The sequence below is a fragment of the Biomphalaria glabrata genome, chromosome 15 (assembly GCF_947242115.1).
Source record: "Biomphalaria glabrata chromosome 15, xgBioGlab47.1, whole genome shotgun sequence".
Taxonomy (NCBI): Eukaryota; Metazoa; Mollusca; class Gastropoda; family Planorbidae; genus Biomphalaria; species Biomphalaria glabrata.
This window is the reverse complement of record NC_074725.1, coordinates 26,950,988-26,976,897: the sequence shown is the minus strand read 5'-3', so window position 1 is coordinate 26,976,897 and position 25,910 is coordinate 26,950,988. Positions and strand designations below refer to the sequence as shown.

The 25,910-nt window shown below is 37.3% G+C and overlaps 1 protein-coding gene across 1 annotated transcript in view; it reads left to right on the top strand.

The window, feature by feature from the left end:
• Nucleotides 1-9,697: 9,697 nt before the first annotated feature.
• The window catches only part of LOC106055591 (dystonin-like), a 79,059-nt gene continuing 62,846 nt past the window's right edge, over nt 9,698-25,910 (top strand). The window contains exons 1-2 of the mRNA XM_056012350.1: nt 9,698-9,822; nt 18,752-18,882. Of these exons, the coding sequence (XP_055868325.1) occupies nt 18,799-18,882 (84 nt within the window). The 5' untranslated portion in view covers nt 9,698-9,822; nt 18,752-18,798. The remainder of the gene's footprint in view (nt 9,823-18,751; nt 18,883-25,910) is intronic.

The following is a 25,910-nucleotide window of genomic DNA, read 5'->3' as shown; positions in this document are numbered from 1 at the left end:
TTTCTGGTATTGAAAGCCAACAAAATGCATATTCTGAGGTATCTACAGTGCATTTTCCTGCTATTAAAAAGTTTTATTTCAAAAACCTAATGTGCTATTCTTACTGACTTAGACCCTACCGCGCCGTTCGGAGCATTTGACGTCAAGCTGTTTCCATAAAAATCGGTCACTGGTAATGTCTAAAGCCTCTTCCCACCTGCCATGAGGACCTCAATGAATGAGTGGCGTCAAGTTGTACTAGGATATCATTGCAACTCTTCTTATGCGTAATCCATTTTGTCGGAGAACATGTCCCGCAAACCTCATGCGTCGCTCTCTCACAATCTTACTAAAGGGTCGACTCCCAGTTCGGCATAGGATTTCCTTGATTTAAACCCGATCTCTATAACGGACTTCTAAAATCTGTCTTAGCCATCTTTGTTGAGCCACTGTACATTTAGTATTATTCAATTTCGGCAGATGACTATTCACTGCAGTTTATTAAGGGAGCCCTGCCGCTGATAAAAATGTGTAACCACTCTTGAATACGCTCTTGGAATTAAGTGACTGTAGTTTGCTTTAGATTTTATATCCAAAAGAGAAGTTTTATCGTCAAAATCATCTGTTGGGGGTTTTCCACCTCAAAATGCTCTGTAGGGGGATCTTAAACTCAAAACCATCTGGAGGGGTTTTAAACTTTAAACAAACTCCATCTGTATATTGAAGAGGTATTTTTAGCATTAAACCCCTCTGAATGGGGGTTTAAACTCAAAACCCCTTTTGGCAACGCTCATAGCATTTTGAGTGCGTAATTTGCTTTTTTTCTTACACTGAAGATGTATTTTTTAGCCTCAAACTCCCCTGGCGGGGGGGGGGGGGGTTTAAACTCAAAACCCCTTTGGCTGCGTTCGTAGATTTTAGTGTGAGTAATTTGCTTTTATTTATATTGAAGAGGTACTTTTTAGCTTCAAACTCCACTGGAGGGGAGTTTAATCTCAAAACCCCTTTGACTACGCACAAAACATTTTGAGTGTATAATTTGCTTTGTTTTTATTATTAAAGAGGTATTTTTTACCTTCAAACCCCGCTGAAGTGGGGTTTAAACTAAAAACTAAGTCAAAACCCATTTAGCTACGCTCATAACATTTTGAGTGCGTAATTAACTTTTTTTTATATTGAAGAGGGGGATTTCATTTCGGGGGGGGGTTTGAACCCCAAACCCCCCCCCTGGCTATGCCCATGGACACATTAAACAAATGGACACATTAAAACAAATGGACACATTAAACAAATGGACACATTAAACAAAGGAACACGACAACAAATGGACACATTAAAACAAAGGAACACGGTAACAAATGGACACATTAAACAAAGGAACACGACAACAAACGGACACATTAATCAAAGAAACGTACTAAACAAAACACTGAAAACAATGAACGTGAGGGGGGAAAAAATAGCACCCAGTACAATTTATTAGAAAACACATTTTTATTAGAAAACAAATCATACAGGAAAAACAACAACATACAAAGCAAAGGAACAAAGGAAAGTATGTAATAGCGGAACACGAAAAGAAATAAACACAAAACAAAGGAACACACTGAACAAAGGAACACACTAAACAAAGGAACACACAGAGGTTACAAAACAAATATGTAGGAAATAGCTACTCGAGGTGTGTTTTTTTTCTATTTGGAAAGACCTGTCAATCTTCGTCTCTTTTGTAGCCACTCCCCCAGCCTCGTTCTAGTCGGTTATTTCCCGTAAACATTTATTGTGTGCGTATGTGTATACGTGTGTGTGTGTGTGTTAGTGTATCTGTGTGTCCGTGATGATTGGAGACAGACCGGTTTGGCCAGAACACAAAAACAAGACACTATATCTAGAACCTCTACTATACACTATTAGACATATTCATAGGTAGTAGTACTTGGTGACTAAATAAATAGGTTACAACTGACAAACAAACAACACAAAAACTACGAGTGAATGCTTGTATGATAAGTTTCGCTTTTCACTTCATCAACTTGCATCTTTTTCTAATCTCGAATATATATCAAGACTCGTTCCTTTGTTTAGTCTTATTATACAATTTTAAAAAGTAGGGGGGGGGGCTGGTTTTGGAAACAATTTGAACGGCCACCGCCACAGAGAATGTGATTCTAGTATCTGTTAAATTGAATTTGAACGGCCACCGCCACAGAGACTTTGATTCTAGTATCTGTTAAATTGAATTTGAACGGCCACCGCCACAGAGACTTTGATTCTAGTATCTGTTAAATTGAATTTGAACGGCCACCGCCACAGAGACTTTGATTCTAGTATCTGTTAAATTGAATTTGAACGGCCACCGCCACAGAGACTTTGATTCTAGTATCTGTTAAATTGAATTTGAACGGCCACCGCCACAGAGACTTTGATTCTAGTATCTGTTAAATTGAATTTGAACGGCCACCGCCACAGAGACTTTGATTCTAGTATCTGTTAAATTGAATTTGAACGGCCACCGCCACAGAGACTTTGATTCTAGTATCTGTTAAATTGAATTTGAACGGCCACCGCCACAGAGACTTTGATTCTAGTATCTGTTAAATTGAATTTGAACGGCCACCGCCACAGAGACTTTGATTCTAGTATCTGTTAAATTGAATTTGAACGGCCACCGCCACAGAGACTTTGATTCTAGTATCTGTTAAATTGAATTTGAACGGCCACCGCCACAGAGACTTTGATTCTAGTATCTGTTAAATTGAATTTGAACGGCCACCGCCACAGAGACTTTGATTCTAGTATCTGTTAAATTGAATTTGAACGGCCACCGCCACAGAGACTTTGATTCTAGTATCTGTTAAATTGAATTTGAACGGCCACCGCCACAGAGACTTTGATTCTAGTATCTGTTAAATTGAATTTGAACGGCCACCGCCACAGAGACTTTGATTCTAGTATCTGTTAAATTGAATTTGAACGGCCACCGCCACAGAGACTTTGATTCTAGTATCTGTTAAATTGAATTTGAACGGCCACCGCCACAGAGACTTTGATTCTAGTATCTGTTAAATTGAATTTGAACGGCCACCGCCACAGAGACTTTGATTCTAGTATCTGTTAAATTGAATTTGAACGGCCACCGCCACAGAGACTTTGATTCTAGTATCTGTTAAATTGAATTTGAACGGCCACCGCCACAGAGACTTTGATTCTAGTATCTGTTAAATTGAATTTGAACGGCCACCGCCACAGAGACTTTGATTCTAGTATCTGTTAAATTGAATTTGAACGGCCACCGCCACAGAGACTTTGATTCTAGTATCTGTTAAATTGAATTTGAACGGCCACCGCCACAGAGACTTTGATTCTAGTATCTGTTAAATTGAATTTGAACGGCCACCGCCACAGAGACTTTGATTCTAGTATCTGTTAAATTGAATTTGAACGGCCACCGCCACAGAGACTTTGATTCTAGTATCTGTTAAATTGAATTTGAACGGCCACCGCCACAGAGACTTTGATTCTAGTATCTGTTAAATTGAATTTGAACGGCCACCGCCACAGAGACTTTGATTCTAGTATCTGTTAAATTGAATTTGAACGGCCACCGCCACAGAGACTTTGATTCTAGTATCTGTTAAATTGAATTTGAACGGCCACCGCCACAGAGACCTTGATTCTAGTAGCTGTTAAATTGAATTTGAACGGCCACCGCCACAGAGACTTTGATTCTAGTATCTGTTAAATTGAATTTGAACGTATTATTAAATTCCCGAATTCCCTGTCCACACGGCCGCGGGATACACATTTGAAGAAAATCCGCTGCCGAGGACAGACGTAGACTGATAGGTATGACACAAATTATTGAGTGATCCTCAAAAGAGAATAAATACTCCAGGAGGCAGGAGCACTCGAGGAAACATTGAAAATACCCCATTCGTTGTAATGGAAGGCCTTAGGTAACTGGAGGCCCAAGGCGAAGTGATTTTGGTGGCCCAAAATGAAAATTAAAAAAAAACAACGAAAAAAATAAAAAGTCACGCAATTTATTTAGAAAAATATCTATATCTATATCGAAAGCAATCAATACGATTTTGAAACTTTTTTTTTTGTTAATAAAAGTTGACCACAAGCCTAAATCTTTCAATCGAAGCCGATATGCTCTCTCTCTCTCTCCTCTGCATAGCTTGAACCGTTTGATTGTCAAAAGAGCTGAGCCGAAGGCTCTTCGAGCTCTAGGCGTGTAAGCCTGCTTGAACAAAACCGTTCTGTCTGGAATAGGTCCAAGTCAATGTCTTCGAGCTCTAGGCATGTAAGCCTGCTTGAACAAAACCGTTCTGTCTGGAAGAGGTTCAAGTCAATGTCTTCGAGCTCTAGGCATGTAAGCCTGCTTGAACAAAACCGTTCTGTCTGGAAGAGGTTCAAGTCAATGTCTTCGAGCTCTAGGCATGTAAGCCTGCTTGAACAAACCGTTCTGTCTGGAAGAGGTTCAAGTCAATGTCTTCGAGCTCTAGGCATGTAAGCCTGCTTGAACAAACCGTTCTGTCTGGAAGAGGTTCAAGTCAATGTCTTCGAGCTCTAGGCATGTAAGCCTGGTTGAACAAACCGTTCTGTCTGGAAGAGGTCCAAGTCAATGCCTATGTAAAGCATTGCTATTTCCGATGTATCTGGCTCTCCGGGCTGTAAATGCACTTTTTGATACGTGGCCTTGATATTGAGTGACGTGTATTACTATTACACACATGAGGGACTGGTCACTACTACTCTGTCGAGAATGCGTAGAATGCTGGGTTCGTGCTTCCTGGAGTACTTTTGACACGTGACAAACATAGATACTACAGATTGACTTAAGTCCGTTTCAGCAAACAAAATGTAAAGTTAATTGGATAACAATAATAATAATACTGCACTCCTTGTTAGTTACACAAGTCAACAAGAATTAATCCTTTCCACATAACAGTGGCATCAAATATATCCAATAAATTAGACTCTCCAGAGTAGATTACAAATAACGTCCGCATCGCAGCAGGTAACACTGTACAGAATAGTACAGAATAACTACTAGAAATGCATGTCTCAAAAAGACCACAGGCATCAACTGCCCAAAAGTTACTACCTCACTGAAATTACTACTCGACTTTTTAAGTCGCTACTGTCCGTCCAAAAGATACTGCCTGACTTTCCGGTCCAAAGGATACCACTTGACTGACTTGACTGCACTCAAAGTCAACTTTATTCATTCTACTTCCTGTTTTCTACATCAGGAATTCCATGTGTCTTTTAAACGTCTTAACCCGAGGTGAACATTAAATCAGGCAATGTCAACTGAGACTGTGACAAGGGCACATGGACTAGAATGCATGGCCGAAGGCCGAGTACACCGGGAATCTCCGCCATTTTCCTATGTTGTACTTAGCTAACCTTGCAGGACTCGCCATTAGTGTAACGGTCCCTTGAAGAAGGGCGCATGGATTATCGACAGGGACGTGGACACTCTCTTTCAACTCCGAACCGTGCAATGGGAAAGCTCCCGCATTCCCTTGGACACTGCCACAGGAGTTTTGTTTTGCTATTCATTTAGCCTAATGACTTCCTCAAATGATCGTTTCCACCCGAGTGCCACGTTGAGGCAGAATAGCGTACCCGGGTCGATTGAACCTGCATCTCCAGTTGATGCACTAGACTGTGACTAGACTCGTATCCAATGAATCTTTTATATCATAACGGTTCTGACGATAATATCCACATTTTGTGTGATGTAAAACATTGAGTCTGGGCTTTGTTTCTGTTGTCCTGTGAGCAAGATTATGTAGGGATTAATTGGGCTCAGCTTATCTGAGGGGGACCTAACGTCAGATTCCTGAACCCGGGCCGACAGGGACGTTGCTACTCCATTGCACGCACCCACATTTTGTACAAAAATCAAAGAAATCAGCATTTGCCAGTACATAGGTAATAGACTCCTTCAGGACTTCAAGAGAGACGACATTGTGGCTTGCACTATTGTGACATTGTGCAAACATTCATTAGAGGTCCTATATGTGCTAAAGAGATACTTAGACGTATCGTGTATTGATGATATCAATCCGTGTAGCTAAACTTGTAAACAAATACCTGAATATTATATTTAGAAAAAAAAACATGTAAAATCAAACAAATCTAGAAGAATACTTTCAGCTTCTTTCTTTCGTATAATTTTCTTTCTTTCTTCTTATTTTTTTATTTTTTATCAATTATTTTCTTTCTTTCTTATTATTCTCTTTCTTTCTTAATTCTTATTTTCTTTCTTTCTTATTATTTTCTTTCTTACTTCTTATTTTCTTTCTTTCTTATTATTTTCTTTTCTTATTTTCTTTCTTTCTTATTATTTTCTTTTTTCTTCTTATTTTCTTTCTTTCTTATTCTTTCTTTCTTATTATTTTCTTTCTTTCTTCTTATTTTCTTTCTTTCTTATTATTTTCTTTTTTCTTCTTATTTTCTTCTTATTTTCTTCTTATTTTCTTTCTTTCTTATTATTTCTTTCTTATTATTTTCTTTCTTTCTTATTATTTTCTTTCTTTCTTATTATTTTCTTTCTTACTTCTTATTTTCTTTCTTTCTTATTATTTTCTTTCTTACTTCTTATTTTCTTTCTTTCTTATTATTTTCTTTTCTTATTTTCTTTCTTTCTTCTTATTTTCTTTCTTTTTTATTATTTTTTTCCTTCTTCTTATTTTCTTTCTTTCTTAGTATTTTCTTTCTTTCTTTTTATTTTCTTTCTTACTTCTTATTTTCTTTCTTTCTTCTTATTTTCTTTCTTTCTTATTATTTTCTTTCTTTCTTATTTTCTTTCTTTCTTCTTATTTTCTTTCTTTCTTTTTATTTTCTTTCTTTCTTCTTATTTTCTTTCTTTCTTATTATTTTCTTTCTTTCTTTTTATTTTCTTTCTTTCTTCTTATTTTCTTTCTTTCTTCTTATTTTCTTTCTTTCTTTTTATTTTCTTTCTTTCTTCTTATTTTCTTTCTTTCTTATTATTTTCAATAACAATTAGATTTATTTTAAAATCATGCACGTTCGTACTTCATAAAACCATGTAGTTACAGCTAACTTCCCTCAAATATATCATACTATAGTTAAGATTTACAATGTTTTCACATGTGACATTTCTATGTGGTCATAATTATACCAACATATACTTTAAGAACAAGAAATATGCAAAAGGTTGTAGGGTGAAAATTATCTTAAAAATTTGGAACATTAAAATTTCAACAGGCAACATAGATTGTTCAGGGCATCAAATTTTGGCTATAATAAACGTGTCCCGCTGGGTCACTATTGGTCGTGGGCCGGGTGAAAAAGGCCTCGTCCTACTAGTTCCTACCATGGATGCTGCATATGACTTCCGAGTCTTGCTCCAATGGAATCGAGTTTGAAGTAGAGGAGAAACCTAAAGTTTACATCTGTAAGTTGCTTTTATTTATAATTTGAAAGAACTCGTTGGAGATGTAGACTTTCCGTGACGATTCTCTTATCTTCATTTTTCCATTAGTCTTTTAAAACATTGGGGCACCACACATGATTTGTTGACCATCTCTCTCCATTCCAGTCTTTTGAGATTATGTACGAATAAAAGAATAAAGTGAAACATGAAAATGAGCTGATGCTTTAACAAATACCACATGATGCATTTCTTATCTGGTAATTATTTCATTATAAACATACGACTTTGACCAATTTTACAACTGATAATGAATACTTAACGTAACAGTCTTACGCATAAAATTATAATCAGACACATGTACTTATATTAAACTAAACCTTTACCATTAGACATTCGTATCTGCTTAAGATAATCTAGATATAAATCAAAGTGTTTCCTCACTGAGTGTGTTCATAGCCTACTTGGAAAGAAATAAGCAATATTCACCATTTGTTTACCCAAAGTTTTATGATAGCTATCTGAGATTAGCCCTAATGAGATATTACAGAATTTGTTCATTAAATAACTTGGATAACTTGACAGAGCAGAAATGTAATATTGATATATAATCAATTTAACAATTAAAATATAAAATTATGTTTCCATTTTACTTAGTGGATTGATGCTTTAGATGAGAACTCGGCTGAAGATCTAAAAAATTTTAAAGTATATTTTAGTTATACTCTTCAAAAGAAACAGTGGTTCTTATAAATGCTATAATGTATTGTTTGAATACCTGACTGGTCTGATGATAGCACTTGAAACTGTAGACACTATGGTCCAGAGATTGAAACCTGCATCCCATTCCCTGTCGTACTGGAGTAGGGGGGACGGGCGCCCAGAGTGGGTAAAGTAAGGGCGATCTCACCCCTCTCCTAGATTGTGTAAACAATGCGTTACTTATCTAAATGATATATGCTTCATCTCATCAACTTCACCTATCCCTTGGTCTATTGGACCTTAAGAGCACCACTCTTTCTCCATTCCTCTCTGTCTTTTCCTTGGAGAGAACCTCTTTCAATGGCAGGTCCGACCACCCGTTTATGTTGTCTTCCTATCGCTTTCTCTGCCTCTTCTTCTTTGTCCTGGTACTGTTCCCTGAAGGAAGGTCTTTGCAAGTCCCTAAGACCATGTAGTATGGCCATAGAGTTTTAGTTTGCTTTTCTTTTAAATTTATGCTACTTATTTGAAATGTTAAACATTTTTCAAAATCTTGCCTCTGTGATGATTGTAACAGATGCAGTACGAAACCCGCATTGGTAAAGCGCGAGCAGCCTTCAATCAGCTGAAGAACATCTGGAGATCTAGGGAAATAAGCACCACCACCCCTAACCCTAACACCACCAAGATCATTGTTAAGTCAATACTACCTTATGGAGCAGAGACCTGGAGAACCACCGTCACTACCTTGAACAAAATCCTGGTATTCATCATTACCAGCCTCATGAAGATACTTATGATCCGCTGGCCAGACAAGATCTCTAATGAGGAACTGTGGCAAAGAAGAAAGCAGCAGCCCATTGAAGTAGATATCCTTCAAAGACGCTAGAGATCTTCCTTCACATCCTTTACAAGCACTTATCTGGAAAACCCCCGGGATAGAGGTAGAGGGAACGACTCGGAAATAAATGGTGTCGCGATTTGGAAGCAGATGCCAAGCAGACGAGAAAGACACGGGACATTTGGAGGTCTAGAGAGATGTATTTTACTAGTTTGTAGTCCAGCTACAGTTTTGCTTATAACTTATTTTCATTACTGAACCAGGGACCATCTTCTTCTTCTTCTTCTAGCCAGCTTTTTGCTGCTGAGCAATTGTCATACGAATGACCTCTAGAAAAGACATTATTAACTCTCTCTCTCCATAATTATTTACCACATGCTGGTGAAATCAACGTTGGTATCGTCAGTTAGGAGAGAAAGAGTTAAAGGATTAAAACGTATCCCTTTCATACCCTGCTGTCTGTTTCTGTTTATACGGCCGACGTTTAAAGGGGGAGGGGGTTTATGTGGCCAGCTTGGAAAAAAATCGCGCCCCCCCCCCCCACATAAAAGTTATGGACCCACTTGTATGGTCAATATTGGTTATTTCCCCCAAAGTAGAGTCTACACACAGTGACACTTTGATCCATATCTCGACTGCATTATGCAGTAATATGACCAAACAACTGAAGCGTAATCCCAGCACAGAATACCTGTTGGGTTAGAGGCTTTCATCAATCGACTGAAACCGGTAACTGAAGAAAAAAAAAGTAACTAGGTCAGAGCACATCGCTATGTGTGTGTCACATCAGCCGGTTTATTTATGTTTTGTCCTCAACAGCTGAGGGTTATGTTTTTGTGTTTATTTTAACATATTTTCGTTGGAATTTGATACGAGCCGATGTCAGGTGGGTTAATCGTATGCCTGGATCTAGATTTAATATTTATTTTCTTGAACTACTGTTACTAGATCAAGGTAAATATTTATTTATATCTAGAAGTCAAGATGTTTCTGTAGGTGTATAAAAGGCTAAATGCAGTGCGTTATATTATAAAGCCTGTAGGTCTAGTAACTGTGCTCATCAAGCTAGTATTTTAGGCAACTATAGTGTATAGCTCTAGAGATAAGTCTATCCATGAATCAGTTGTGAGCTTATCATAGTTATTACCACGGAAACGTTTGTAGCCTTCCCCCGTTTCAGTGGAAGGCTCTTGAGGGCCCACATTTGACTTCATGTTGTCTGTCCTTTTTGTTTTCTTAATTATCAAGACTCTAGTAATTGTATTGTCATATTATGGCTTTCACTTTTATCATCATCATCATCATCTCTCTCTCTATCCTTTCTTTTTCATTCTCTCACTGACTCTCACTCACTCTCTTCCCCCCCCCCTCTCTCACTCTTTTCATGCTGTACTTCTTTTCCTTATTAATTTCATTGTCATATGTATGGCTTTGACACTTATCATCATTCTCTGTCTTTCTCTCTCTCACTCTCTCTCTCACTCTTTCTCTCTCTCACTCTCTCTTTCTCTTTCTCACTCTCTCTTTTTCTCCGTCTTTCTCTCTCTCTCACTCTCTCTTTCTCACTCTCACTCTCTCTTTCTCACTCTCTCTTTTTCTCTCTCTCACTCTCTCTTTCTCTCTCTCACTCTCTTTTTCTCTCTCACTCTTTTTCTCTGTCTTTCTCTCTCTCTCTCTCTCACTCTCTCTTTTTCTCTCTCACTCTCTCTTTTTCTCTGTCTTTCTCTCTCTCACTCTTTCTCTCTCTCTCTCTTTCTCTCTCTCTCACTCTCTCTTTCTCCTCTTACTCTCTCTTTCTCTCTCTCTCACTCTCTTTTTCTCTGTCTTTCTCTCTCTCTCTCTATCTCTCTTTCTCTCTCTCTCTCTCTCACTCTCTCTCTCAGTATAGACCTCCCTATATATTAATAATATTAGAGCTCCATCACTGGACATGTGTGTGTCTGAGTGTGTAGATAGTATCTAATCCAATTATAGAGCTCATGTGAATATGATGCAATGGATGCATAGAAAAACAATCGATACAAATGTGAAAACTAATAATTGATGTATACTTCTTGTCTTCACCAATATGTGGATGTAGCCCTGATTTGTTCAGAAGTCATTCTTTGCAACATTAAATTTCAGTAGTCTACCTTATGGTAAACAACTGAGTCTTGTTCCAACTCTCCCTTCATCACAACAGATGATGTGCGATTATTTATGACCATCTGACAGAAATCTGAAATTTTCTACAGACTGACAATAAATGTGTAAAGAGAGAGAGAGAGAGAGAGAGAGAGAGAGAGAGAGAGAGAGTGAAATCCATCTTCCCCCCCTCCTATGTAGATCTATATTATAGGAGGAAGTGGTTTCATTACCTTATAGTTTCCTTTTATTTACTAGGTGACCTCCCCTTGTTTAAGACAGTAATGAAAAAAAAAATAATCTCCAAGCTTAAGACAATATTACAATAAGAAAATAACTATTTACACATAGTGACTAGTTACACATAGAGACTATTCACACATTAAGACGATTCACACATTGAGACTATTCACACATTGTGGCTAAATTTAACTTTGTGAGCCCAACAAAGCGTTTTCGTTAGCTATTAGCTAAAACAAATACAATGGCTTTACATTAGTCTCACGTGTTTCTGGCGTTTCTTATGAAAGGAAGATTATTTCAACGTTAATCGTAATATGTAAGTTTAAGACGTTCCTCCAGAAGGTAAGATTATTGCGTCCTAGTCCTAACCTCACTTATCACAGGATGGAGACGGGCAGGGATTTTCCCGAGACCATCGAGCTGACAGTCCAGAGCGCATACCACTCGACCATGCAGTCATTCAGAATATATTGCTTGGCAATTAGTGGCGATTTCAATGTGAAAAACAGAGGCTTAAGAATGACTGAAAATTTTTTTTTTCTGCAAGCTAGTTATTACAATTCTAGGAAGAATTTTTAACAATTTCATTTACGGATTTTTTTAAATATATGAGTTTTTTTTTTTAATTGGCCAGCAGATGAAATATTGTTACAACGTATAACTAAAAATTGTTTGGAGGTCACACAACTCTCTTGTTCTTTGTTTTTTGTTGGTCCCCTTCAGGCGTAACGACTATGGTTCATCTAGTAGAACACTTTTTCATGTGACTGTGGAGTCTTTATTTCGGAGAGACTTTACCGTCTATATATATCGCAGGTTAAGGTGGCTTTCGTTTTGGTGGTAGAGGAGACGGCCTTTTCCGTTCGGAGCGTTTTTCTTCCAGAGCTGAGGCCCATGTTTCTTCGCTGTCCATGGCATTCTTGGTCACCATCTCTCTCCACATAATGCGATCCTGGGTTATGTCTTCCCAGTAGTCAGCATCAATGTCCACTGCTTTGAGGTCCAGTTTGATGACGTCCACATATCGAATGTGCTGGAACTACTAGTTTTTCTTGAGTCAGTCGCAAATTGCCCCGTAAAGGATGAACATGACCAAACCAACTCTCTTGTAAGCTTTAGACAGCCAGTAGACAGCCAATAGACAGCCAGTGGACAGCCAGTAAACAGACAGTAAACAGCCAGTAGACAGCCAGTGGACAGCCAGTAAACAGCCAATAGACAGCCAGTAAACAGCCAGTAGACAGCCAGTGGACAGCCAGTAGACAGCCAGTGGACAGCCAGTAGACAGCCAGTGGACAGCTAGTGGACAGCCAGTAGACAGCCAGTGGACAGCCAGTGGACAGCCAGTAGACAGCCATTAGACAGCCAGTAGACAGCCATTGGACAGCCAGTGGACAGCCAGTAGACAGCCAGTGGACAGCCAGTGGACAGCCAGTAGACAGCCATTAGACAGCCAGTAGACAGCCATTGGACAGCCAGTGGACAGCCAGTGGACAGCCATTAGACAGCCAGTGGACAGCCAGTAGACAGCCATTAGACAGCCAGTAGACAGCCATTAGACAGCCAGTGGACAGCCATTAGACAGCCAGTGGACAGCCAGTAAACGAAATAGTGTTTTAAAGCTGTGGGGTAAAAAGTACTTTGTATAGTGTGATAGTTGAGATGAATATTCCAGAAGTCTTTCCAGTTTGAACGCACACCCTTCTGTGGTCACATCGGTTAACTAACTGACATCTATTCATGAAATAAAAATTGGATGGTCGTTGAGATGGCCACACAACGCACTAGTAAGCATTAGACATAAACGTTGAAGACTTTATACCATTAGCTATTGGGAGGGGAGGGATTTATTTTGAAATGAACCTTTGACCCTAATAAGAATCAGTGAAAACTTCTTATCGGGTGTTTCCAAATAAGTCACAGTCATAGGCTCAACATTCCTTTAAAGATATGCAAACTTGTTTAGGTATATTTCTAATCATAAACTGATATCTTTAGTATACACTAAAAATACTTTTAAAAACACATAAATAAACTACATAATGAGGAAGAAGAATGTCAAAGAACAGAGGCAGACCCCGAATGCGATGGATTGATGATGTGGAGGCAGATCTACAACAGCTTGGGGTTAGGGCGTGGAGACGAAAGGCCCAGGAGAGGTCTGAATGGAGGGATGTGTTGAAGCAGGTCAGAGCCCTCCATGGGCTGTAGCATAAATTTGATGGGATGGATGAGGCTGAGGCGCCTTCTTCGCTCGTCTCATAAGTCTTTGGGAGTCATTCTCTATATTGGAGTCCATTCATTACAAATTACACATCTAGAAGGATTTAGTAAATTCTAAACAATGCGTGGTCGAGAGGCTAAGTACGCTTGAACTTGGCTTGGCTACCTATGAAGGGTACTCGAGGTTTGACACCCTACTCGAGCAGAGTTGTGTTTACTGAGCGCCTAAAGGCAGCACGGAACACCTTCTCCCAGATCCCCCTAACCCTAACCCTGGTCCACAAATGAGCATACGCATGGAAGTAGCGCTATGTAAAAGCTATATTATAATTTTATTTTTTTAATTGATCGGCTAATTTTATTGTTCCAAAAAAAAAATATAGACGTAGGCATAAATGTTAGCTTGGTTGTTAACGTGTAGGATAATATTATTTATTATTCAATTTACCCAGGTACTGTCACGTGACAGAACACGTCGATTATCGCAAATAACAACGGAAGTACTTTTCTTACAATTGTGTTTGTGTAAAGCCCACAAAAAAATAGATCATAAAATTCCAAGTAAATCTAACACTTGACAGTAACCAGAATCTGGATATTTCTAGATTTATTGTTAGGGTGCAGAGTATAAAAAAAGGGCAATTGTGATTGGTTTATTATATTTCATGTCAAGACATCCAATGTAAATGTTTTATTTCACATAATTTAACTTGTGCCATTATACCTGAAGCAGTTATGATTAGTTATTGTACGATTTAGGTTTTTGCTTAAATATTATAATAGAATTAACCCATTTTACATATCAGTTTGATTTCTACACATTTGAATTCAGATATTTTCTTTACTGCAACAATCTTATAAAACAAGTTCCGAATTTTTATTGAAAGTCAAAGACTTTAGTGACACTTTCAATATAATACAATAACCCCCCGAACCCTCCCTGTCTCTCTCTCTCTCTCTCTCTCTCTCGTTCCGCCTCAGTACTATCCGGTGTTATTGCTTTAATATATCGAAACGATCTCCACAATTATTCCTCCAACTCGTCCCTATTCACAGGCAGACCACTCTATCCAACCACTGATTGTTTCCCCACCCCCCATGTCAACTCCCCCCTCCTCCCTTTCGCAGTGATCATTCCTGAACTACGCTAGGTCGATACCATTCTTGTTTTGAACAAAAATTGCCGATGCGTCAATTTTAAGGCCCGAACACGCGCGCGCACTTTCACAATTACTCTGCACACAACGAGGTGTGTCCATAGACATATATAAATATAGACTGGAGAAAGGAAATAACTTCATGTAACTTGAAAACATGTATATCTATTGTTGTCAGATTTCCGAATTCTGAAAAGTTGCATGGTCTTCAGTCTAAGAGATTAAACAAAACTACACTGCTGTATAATAAAGTACACAATATTGCAAGTCACAAAATCGTTTCATAAAACTCTTTTATCGGCCAGTCTATATTTATTTATGTCTATGGAGGTGTCGAAGGTATAGCTAAAAAACTTAGTCCTAACTTTAGCACTGAAACAAATAATGTCACGCTAATTGTGTGCGTTTATATTTTCTTTGTTGCTATCATCTCTCTAGAGTGCAGTGAATTCAATAGTCTAATTTTCACGAGGCTTTTTCACTTCATGTATACACAAGTATTATCTGAATAAGCTTTTGGAGATACAGTATACTTTTAATTACTTCAATGGGTCCGCACTATATTACGCTGCGTTCCTATGAGAACTTACTTTTTATAAAGCTTTTATCAACTCTGTCTGTCTGTCTGTCTGGTACAATTTCTTGCATTATCAGATCAAGTTGAAAAGTTACACAATTATTATTGTACGTGACCAAGCATGATTCAATAGAAACATAAATACAGAACACGTAAATTATTTTTTTGGTATCGAGAAAGAAAAATAAATGCTACCTATTGAGAGATGTGGCTTTACACATGGAGTTATTTCCCTTATTACGTTTTCTACACGCTATTTCTCACACTTCCCATTCTCGGATCAAGTTGAAATTATGCACAATTATTGCACATAATTGCTGACAATGCATGAAAGAATCTAAATATTAACCAATTAACTTATCAATTAATGATAATTAATTAATCTTGTTTTATAAACCAGAAAGAGAAGACTGGGATTTTCACTTTCGGGATCTTTAGGGCGCCTCTGAGTCCACCCAGCTCTAATGGGTACCTGACATTAGTTAAGGAAAAGTAAAGGCAGTTGGTCGTTATGCTGGCCACATGACAGCCTAGTTAACCGTGGGACACAGTACCAGATGACCTTTATATCATCTGCACTATAGACCGCATGATCTGAAAGGGGAACTCTTAATTTAATTTATTTTCGGCTTCATTCCATCATTACTGTTTAGTATTTAGGGCATGCGAGAACATATAGCCTTTATATTTATGCACGGAGATTTTAAGCTATACAGGGAACCATATCAATGCCGTAAACATCTGTGATATAAATCGTCATTTAACACTGTACAAATTTCACTCAAAATCCAACTTCAAAACAATACATCTAACGCAAACTCAAAAACTCACAGTGTTTATTAAAACATATAAAATTTCATTCGCATATGCAAATTTCTAATACCAATATTAGAATATGCTTTTTCTGTTTGGGACTCCTCAACTCGAGAATACATAAACGGCAACAAAATGGAACACGCAATAGAGGAATTTGATGTGATTATTCATATTTGATTAGATTATTAGAGATACGCCATTAGTATAATCACTAAATTTAAGGTAATCTTTAGGACAGAAGACTAAAAAGAAAAGAAGCTTTAAGGCATAAAACACTGGACAATAATTCACCTATACAAAAACACAACCTAATGAAATACTCAGAAAGACACAAAGATAAAGGCTTATTTCTTATTCCATATGCTAGGACAAATTCCTACAAGTGCTCCTTCTTCCCTTGTGCCGTTGGAACATAGAAAGGGGTTGCCCGAATCAGTCAGAAAAACCAACGATTTAGCTGAGTATTTTAAGTCATTGATTAACATGCTTGACTACATTGATACATGAAGTGCGTATGACGTCATTATCTTCTCTTTTGAAGTAACGTCTGTAACTTATAAGATAAGATAAGAATGGGGTCACGATTTCGACTCCCAATGAACACTGGTGCAAGATGGGACTTGAGATTTCTGTGGTCCACTCAACTCGAATGGCTACCTTGCATTAGTCGGAGAATGTAAAGGCGATTAGTCAATGTGCTGCCAACATGACACCCTCGTCAACAGTCGTCCAAATGAAAAGAAATTAACATTTGCTCCCACACACGAGTGAAAAGTTTTTTTGTACAAAATGGCTGGATGAATTTTGTAATAAAGTTTCAAATTTTTTTTTTCGCTTGAAATGAGTTGATGAAATTTTGAGATATATTTTCATAATACTTTTATTCTAATTTATGTATACTTTAACCTAGGTCAGTGATGCCCAATATTTGTCGGCCCCTCGGGGGGGGGGGGCGGGCGGGTGTTAACATTTTCGAAACACGTCTTTTTGGGCAGGATAAGGCTCGCGAGTCGTAGATCGTGCACCACTGACCTAGGTCATACGATTGTAACGCTATGAAGTGGTCCACCACCTGGTACGTTTACCGATCACTGTCGCCCCGCCCACCGGTTTCAATGCTTTTAGAACTACCGTGTAGAGACCACTACAATAACACTACAATAACTACTTGCGCATTTCGATGGATTGAATTAAAATCTTTCATCAAGTGGTCTCGCTCATCGATTCACCTGACTCTGCGTAATGTGATTAGATGGCAGAAATAAATTTGGATTGGAATAAAATCCATTAAATGAATTAATTATCAGTTTTTACATTTTTTAGTGTTTTGTTTTTTAAATATATTTCTAAGTAAGTACTACTACGTCACGTGACAGGGTTGCATGATATCATTAATCACGTATTTTATCTCTTTTTAAAATATTTCTAATTACTTCCCATTCTGAATTTGCTGAATTTTCTCTACTTATAGGCTATTAAAACTAATCTATAATTTGTGTGCCAAAAATTAATTTAGCTTAAAAATTAGCATAATTGGGTATATTCACGATAATGACAATGTCAAGGACGCTAAATTTGCTGCCAAATTAAAAAAAAAAAGAGCTACTAACGGAAGAATTTGATTCCGCGGCTCTAAAAAGAGCATAAAAGAAAGTTATCATATACACATTTCAGGTACAAGAATTAAAAGATTGGGTGTGGGAGAAATCTAGACAGTGGATATTTATGTAGGGACGCACCTCATACACAATGTAGTTTTTGTATTAATCAAATCAAACCATTTACGGAACAACCAAATAAACCTGTTAACTAGCTCACCCTAAGGTCAATGTTAGTCAACAATCACAAGGAGGAGTGGCTTGACCATCAGGGAACACAGGCAGAGACATGTACGAAGAAATGACCATGCCAAACAAACTGGACAGTATTAATTTCCTCCCCCGTAAAGAGCAATCGACTATCTTCCTACTAAGAACAGGACACACACCTCTATTAAATTACCATCTGAACAAAATAAATTTCTCACAACGCCCCCTTTGTAGTCACTGCGCCCACCCTTATGAAACCGTAAACCATATCCACTTTAAAAGCCCCTTCCTAATCCACCTTAGGCAGACCCTGCTACCACTCCAGCCCAACATAACCAACATCCTGTAAGGCAGCGCTGAACAACTGAAGAAAGCAGCACACTTTTTTTCCTTGGCACAGTCTGCAAATGAGCTGACAGCTCAGCAGCAAAAACCTGGCTAGAAGAAGTGTAGGCCCTGAATGAAATAACCGCTATGAATTCATGAAATGAAACATCCTCCTAAAACAAACACACATACAGATCCCTTCATTACACCCCCACTAGAATTGTGATAATTCTTTGGATTTTTACAAAATGTACAACTCACCCTGTCTGTCTGTCTGGTAAAAGTTAACACGTTTATTCTTCCTTACTTATTCTCTGTTCAAGTTGAAACTTGAAACATTTATTTATTGTACCTAACAAAACATGAATCAATTGAAAAATTAATTCATTAGTCAATTGATTATTGTGTGTACTATTGAATAAGGGAAATAAATAATTTCTACATTATTGAGATATATATAGTAAATTGAGAGTTTTTCCCCTTAGAAAACTTTTTTAAAAAGTATTTTTTTAAATTTTGCTTGTTTGGTTTTCTAAACAGGTTGAGGAATAATTAAAAAGTACTAGTCAAATTTCCCCAGCTTTAGAATGGTGCTAACAAGTGCTTTGGTTTTCTTCTACTTTCGTGATTTCGTCAGTTACTTGTTGGACTGGGGAGAACTTTATTACAAGGTAAGCATCACAAAGTTTATCACATAGTCCTAATATAGTCATCATATAGTCATCAAAAAGTCATCACAAAGTCATCATTTAGTCAACAAAAAGTCATCATATAGTCATCATATAGTCCTCACAAAGTAATCAAAAAGTCATCACATAGTCATCAAAAGGTCATCATATAGTCATCAAAAAAGTCATCACATAATCATCATAGTCCTCACAAAGTCATCACAGTCATCATATAGTCATCAAAAAGTCATCATATAGTTATCACAAAGTCATCAAAAAGTCATCATATAGTTATCACAAAGTCATCAAAAAGTCATCATATAGTTATCACAAAGTCATCAAAAAGTTATCACTAGTTCATCTGATCGTTTAGGATTATTTATTCTTAAGCTATGTTATCAAATATTTTAGGAGTTTTGACTTTCTTTTCTTTCAACCATCAAATCTTTATTGACACTCTTCACTTGAATACATCAATTCTTGATACTTACTTGGGAAGGAAGTGTGAACAAACAAACACAATCATATAAACATTTCGATTTGTTATAGTATTCAATATGTGTATAGTGACTCATCGGCTTATATCATTTTTCATTGAAATTTAAAGGGTTAATGATTTTTTTAAGAATGGTACTATCATTTAAGCATAAATGATTATTCAGATAATTCAATTTGACTACTATCATTCAATTTGAACCTAAATGTTAGAGAACTACATTCCGGAATCATTCCGCATATTTTTTTTCTTGGTTGTCAACTTCACTGTTAAAATTTGTCCTGATGATTAATACTGGATTGTAAGTTGAATTCAATCAAAATGTCAAATAATCTGGATTTTGTAATCTTGAATGGGGGATTAGACTATACTTGAAGTTGCCTTATTATATCTTTCTTGCAATGTCTATATTGTATTCTGCTAACCCCATTCTAGTGCTTCTGAATACAATGCATTTCACAATCATTTCTTTCTTCACTCTTGTTTTGCTTTAACCAAAAGATGGACGTTACTATATGAACATTGGATATACGATGCAGAATATAATAATAATAATAATAGAATATAAGATGTAAAGATACAAGATATAGGATACCATATCTAAGATATAAGATATAAGATTTAAGTTGTTAGGTACAAGATGAAGGTTACAATGATATACACTTGATTCCGAATATTTAAGGATTATTGAAGCATTTTACGTGACCACGCAAACCTAGTTGCGACCTGCATATTTTGCCCCAAGTGATGCAGACAAAGCCGGTGGTCTATTTTTTTTTTTTTTTTGTCTTCTGCGCCTATCTTCGACAAGGGCTTTCCTAAATTGTGTGTCCCGTGTCCTTCGTGGGAGCTCTTTAGCTGCCTATTTCTGAGGCCATCTGCTGCTTCATGATTTTCTCTATCCCAGTAAGGATACAAGTTGTAAAATACAAGATGTCTAATATAGGAGATGGACAATATAAAGTGGCATTTCTTGAGTATCTGTAAAAAAAAAAAAAAAAAAAAAAGAACATTCAACAATCTGTAATGGTAGTCTAAATTAGTAAACAGGCATTGGTGACTTACTAGTATTACTAAACATTAGGTCTCATGAATTTCATACAAGGAGGTCAATCCATTCAAGGCAAACTTTTTTCTGCATCTCTGTATCTGATGTATAATTTACGAAAGTATTGATACTCGTCTTTTAATAAAGCATATAATACTTTTTTCGCACTTTTCAGCTCAGTTGAATCGAATTTTTAAGATATTTGGCTTCCAGCACAAAGTAATTTGTATTCTTTATTTGGAACACTGATCTTTTAGTAATAATAATAATAATCTTTATTATCCATAAGGAAATTTGTCTTACAATGTGTGTATTACACCAAAAAAAACATTATAATTACAGAAAACCAACACTTTTTTTTCACGTTCATTTTCTTAGTTTTTCTTTGTGTTCCATTATTCTGCACTCACATTTCTTCATACTGCTTTTTCTTCCCCCCCCCCCCCACCACCCCACTCTTACAATATTTAATAGCTTATAGGGTGTAAACCGAATCATAAATATCAAAATACAGAGAACGAGAAGATAGTGATTTAGTTAAGAAAATCCCCTTTGTAAAAATCTAATAACTTCAAATATAATAAAATAATCTAAAAAAATAAGTAAACAAAATTATTTTGAATCGATTCGGGTATCGACCCGTGACACCGTCAGGTGCTAGAACTTACGCATTTTCTGATTCGGCCAGCGAGGTAGGAATCCGTGCGCGATTAGTTATTGATACGTTCATTATATGGACATCTAGATCTAACACTAGACCTAAATTTCTGCTTTAGAACTCTTAAGATCTGGTCTAGATCTCTTTCTAGATCTAGAATGTAGGTTTAGTCTATAATAGATTGACGTAAAATATAAGAAACGCTTATAAACTTCAATAATCATCTTCTTTTTTGAAATAACGTCTGTATTATATAAGATAAGATAAGAAAATTGAACTTTAAATCTATTCAGTTATCCCATAATTACGGTTATACGGCTGACTACGCCATGTTGGCTCTAGCCCTAGATATATTCTCCAGCCAAATTTAAATTAATTTATTTTTTACTTTGAAAAATTATAACGGTCAAACTATACTTTTCTCCATGTGGCTGACGAGCTAGTAATTCTTTTCTCAGCGATATACATCAACTGTTGCTATGAGAATCATGAGAGCCGTTTTTAAGATCACCTGTCCTTTCACCCAACTAGCCTCCAGGTTCCCCAATAAAGCAGTGACTTTAATAGAGGTATTGTAAAAAATGAAAAACAAAACTGATGAACTTTATTTCAACCTCTACATTAATCTTTTGTAGCAATGGTTCCCAAACTTTTTCGGCTTAAGGTCCATATACATTTCAGACACATAAGTCACGATCCGCACCACCGCTAATAAATAAACAAAAAATAAATTGCGGGGCCCTCAGGTTCTGACCCTACATTACGCACGGTGGACAAATGACACCAGAATCACTAGCTAGATGTAGCTCGCGGGCCGTAGATTAGGGAATCACTATTTTATAAAGTACAAATAACAGAGTGGTTAGTGACCGTGAACTAAATACAATGTTCACGACTTGGTACAATAGAGTTTGAACGGGTCGAGCATCAGTGAATATTAAGTTTAGTGTCATGGTTCAGTGACAGCTTGACATTTTCAATGAGGGAAAATTATGACGTTTGGGTAGTGAGACGAAACTAATACCATCGCGAAAAGCCATGGGATAGTATTGAAGGTACTTCTTGTACCTATTGTTAGTAGATTCACTAAAGAAGCAATGGAAGACATCGAGTAATGGACGGGTATGTCAATGAATGAAGATCTAATCCTAACAAAAGACAGAGGGGAATGGAAAGAGGCGTGTTATGAGGTGTTTGTGTGTGTGTGTGTGTTTCCATGGTGACGGTGGAAAAATGTTAGCTATGCAGGATGAATGACGCAAGATAAGCGGCGTTGTCGTCAGCTGTCCAGACGACTCCAGATTGCCAGAGTGAAAAGACGTGTCTTTTCTAGGGATATTTTGTTCAAAGGAAGCGCGGTGGCTGAGCGGTAAAGCGCGGTGGCTGAGTGGTAAAGCGCTTGGCATCGGAACTGGGGGTACCGGGTTCGAATTCTGGTGAAGACTTGGATTTTTAATTTCGGGATATTTGAGTCTACCCAGCTCTAATGGGTACCTGACATTAGTTGGTGAAAAGTAAAGGCGGTTGGTCGTTGTGCTGGCCTCATGACACCCTCGTAAACCGTTGGCCACAGAAACAGATGACCTTTACATCAAGGTCTTAAAGGGGGGTGGGGACTTTACTTTTTCAAGTGAAAATATAATACGCCTACAGCGGTATAGTTGTCTACCAGCAGTTCGATGTTACATGTCAACCACCGTCCACAAATAATAGTTTCCATAAATTCCTTCAACCAATGTAGTAAAAACTTCTCACAGGTAATAGTGTTCCTACAGGCAATGCAGTAGCAACTTCTCACAGGTAATAGTGTTCCTACAGGCAATGCATTAGCAACTTCTCACAGGTAATAGTGTCCCTACAGGCAAATCAGTAGCAACTTCTCACAGGTAATAGTGTCCCTACAGGCAAATCAGTAGCAACTTCTCACAGGTAATAGTGTCCCTACAGGCAAATCAGTAGCAACTTCTCACAGGTAATAGTGTCCCTACAGGCAATGGCGTAGCTAGGGTGAGCGGAGGGGAGAATTTTAAAATCCCCCCCCCCCCGGAGCCACTTGAGGGGGGCCCCCAAATGAGTGTTCGAAATTATTTTCACATTAACATATTAAATATTACGCATAACGTAGGGGTCCTAGAGAGGTTAAGCCCCCAGGGCCCCCACGAGATGGCTAGTTCATAGCTACGCCACTAACCTACAGGCATTGCAGTAAAAACCTCTCAAGGGTAATATTGTCGTCACACTCAACGCTTGCACGTTTTCTTAAAAGTAATAATCTTTCGCTAGCTCCTATTGGCCTCTATTAGTCATTGGCCCGGGCGTAACGAGAGGACAAGGTTACAACGCCACCGGAAGGGGAGGGGGTGTATCTAGCAAAGGTTTCTGTGCTGCGTTGAGGCGCTCAGCAAATACAACTCAGCTCGAGTCCAACCTCTAATTAAAATTCCTTGACTACACCGGGATTTCAACTCGATCCCCTTAAGTTGGCCAGGCTGTTCATTGCACTCAGCCACGCGTTCCATTTATAATAATGTTCTATATTTTAATTTCGATATTCTGTCTTATCCATGTACGCTTTTATAATTACTTTGTTACACTATTTTAATGCTTAAAGTTATGCCTTTATTTTTGTAAAAAAAAAAACAGTAACTTAATTGAAAGGTAATCACAAATTACCACATGTTGCCAGGTAACATACCTCACAGTGAATGTAGTTACATGCTGTATGATGTTATAAAAACTATGTAGATCTATCATGATTCATACTTCCAACCATCGATTTCTGCATCCCACTTAAAGTTAACGGTTGAACTTGAGGTATTTTGTTTGTTTTGGCCTACACCTGTGGCCCATGGTAATGAGGTCCTCAGTACTGACACTGGCTAGCACAGCTATATATAGAAAGGCTGCGATGCTCTTTTCGCTTCAGACATTGTTTCGTTTTTATTCTTGGATTGTACCAGTTTTTCATTGTTGCTAAGGAATAGTTTCCCATAATTCTTCTCTACAGTTCTTATTGGATGATTCGAAAATATTCGCTGATATATGGATATTAGGGATTAGATGTAATTATTTGTATGGAATTTTTTTTTTATTAATTACTAATTAAATTTAAAGATCTTTGACATTCTTGGGCATAATATTATTTTTTCTTTTTATAGAATAATGGACTATTGGATATTTACATGCCATTTTGTGTCTTCTAGTCTTGTAAACTACTAAGATGGATTGGGAATCTCAATTCTACTCAAACCCGTTTCTACTCATAAGATTATGAGGTTAAACGCTCTTCTAGCAAAACGATCTTCTAGCTGCTGCTAGCAAAACGCTCTTCTAGCAAAACGCTCTTCTATCAAAACGCTCTTCTAGCAAAACGCTCTTCTTTTAAAACGCTCTTCTAGCAAAACGCTCTTCTAGCAAAACGCTCTTCTAGCAAAACGTTCTTCTTTTAAAACGATCTTCTAGAAGTTCCACTTCTACAAAAACAAAAAAAAAACACTATCAAAACAGTGAAATATGAAAGCGCTCTTTTACCAAACAGTTCTACCGTAATTCTCTTGTACCAAAACTGTGATCTATGTCAAAACGCTCTTTTATCAAGAGATCTTCAAACAAACAGTGTTCTAAACATAACGCTATTTTAATGTCTTAGACCTAGCTGAATGAACTGATTTCAAACTCCAGGAAATTTTCAAATAAAGCAATGTCAAGGACGTTGCCAGCTAAAAAAATAAAATTTTAAGAACAGAAAAAGCTCTAACAATTTGATGCTGCAGTGCCAACATAGTCACACACTTCACTTTTTAAAACATACCAACACCTCCTTTAGTTTGCACACCGGATACACCCTAAAGCTTCCTATTCCTATATAGCTTCTCCGCCATGTCTGGACATCTCCACTACGTAGTTGGATGGACACATTCTATATAGGTCATTCTGGGGATTTTCATTCGTTATTTTGAAAGATCTGTGATGCCAACTAAAAAATATCAATTACTTTGTGCTGCAAGCTATAAATTCGATTCTGCACGAACATTATTATATGCTTTTTAAATTACAAAGTTGATCAAAACTTCTGTACTTTAAGCCACAGATAACCGAAGACTCCAATTATGAAAATCACCCTCCCCCCAGTCCCATAAAAATGGAGTACCATTTACTCGTTTTTTGTATAAATAAAAAAACATATAATATATAAAAAGTACCATATATTTCTCTGCCATTTTAATGGTTAAACCATGTTATTGATCAGCTTAGAATCATTTAAATTTGCTTTTTTTTTTGGGGGGGGGGGGGGGGGGCGGAGCGTTTTTTTTATATTGTAAAATGACATAATTAATAGGATCATGTTTCATTGTTGTTCTGTTGTCAACGTCGTGTTATAATGTTCTCACAACGGACGCATACACTACCTTAATTATACTTCAAATGAAAAAAAAAATGTTTGCTCGCAATTTTTTTGTGTTCGACTCTGTGACGTAGATTCGGGACGCCCCCTTGGGTTGCACTTAATGGTTTTTTTTGTTTCGTTTATTTCCACTTTAAATTAAGGATCCAACTTTTTATGACCCACAGCTCATTTTTTGTTTTGTTTTTCGGGCATAGGTTGAGCTCAGTTGAGATTCAGATTGAAATGTGTGAGAATGTACAACTGAATTGGATGGACTCAGTTTTTGATACCTACATCTTTCCTTGCGCAATAGAGTTTATATGTCTACAGCAAATCTACAACTGTTTTGTGTTTTATCAGCTTTTTTTTAAATAAGGAACCTGCACTGAGCCTCAGTTTTTCTTTGATGAGTGTAGACGTTATTACAAGCGATAGTGTTTCT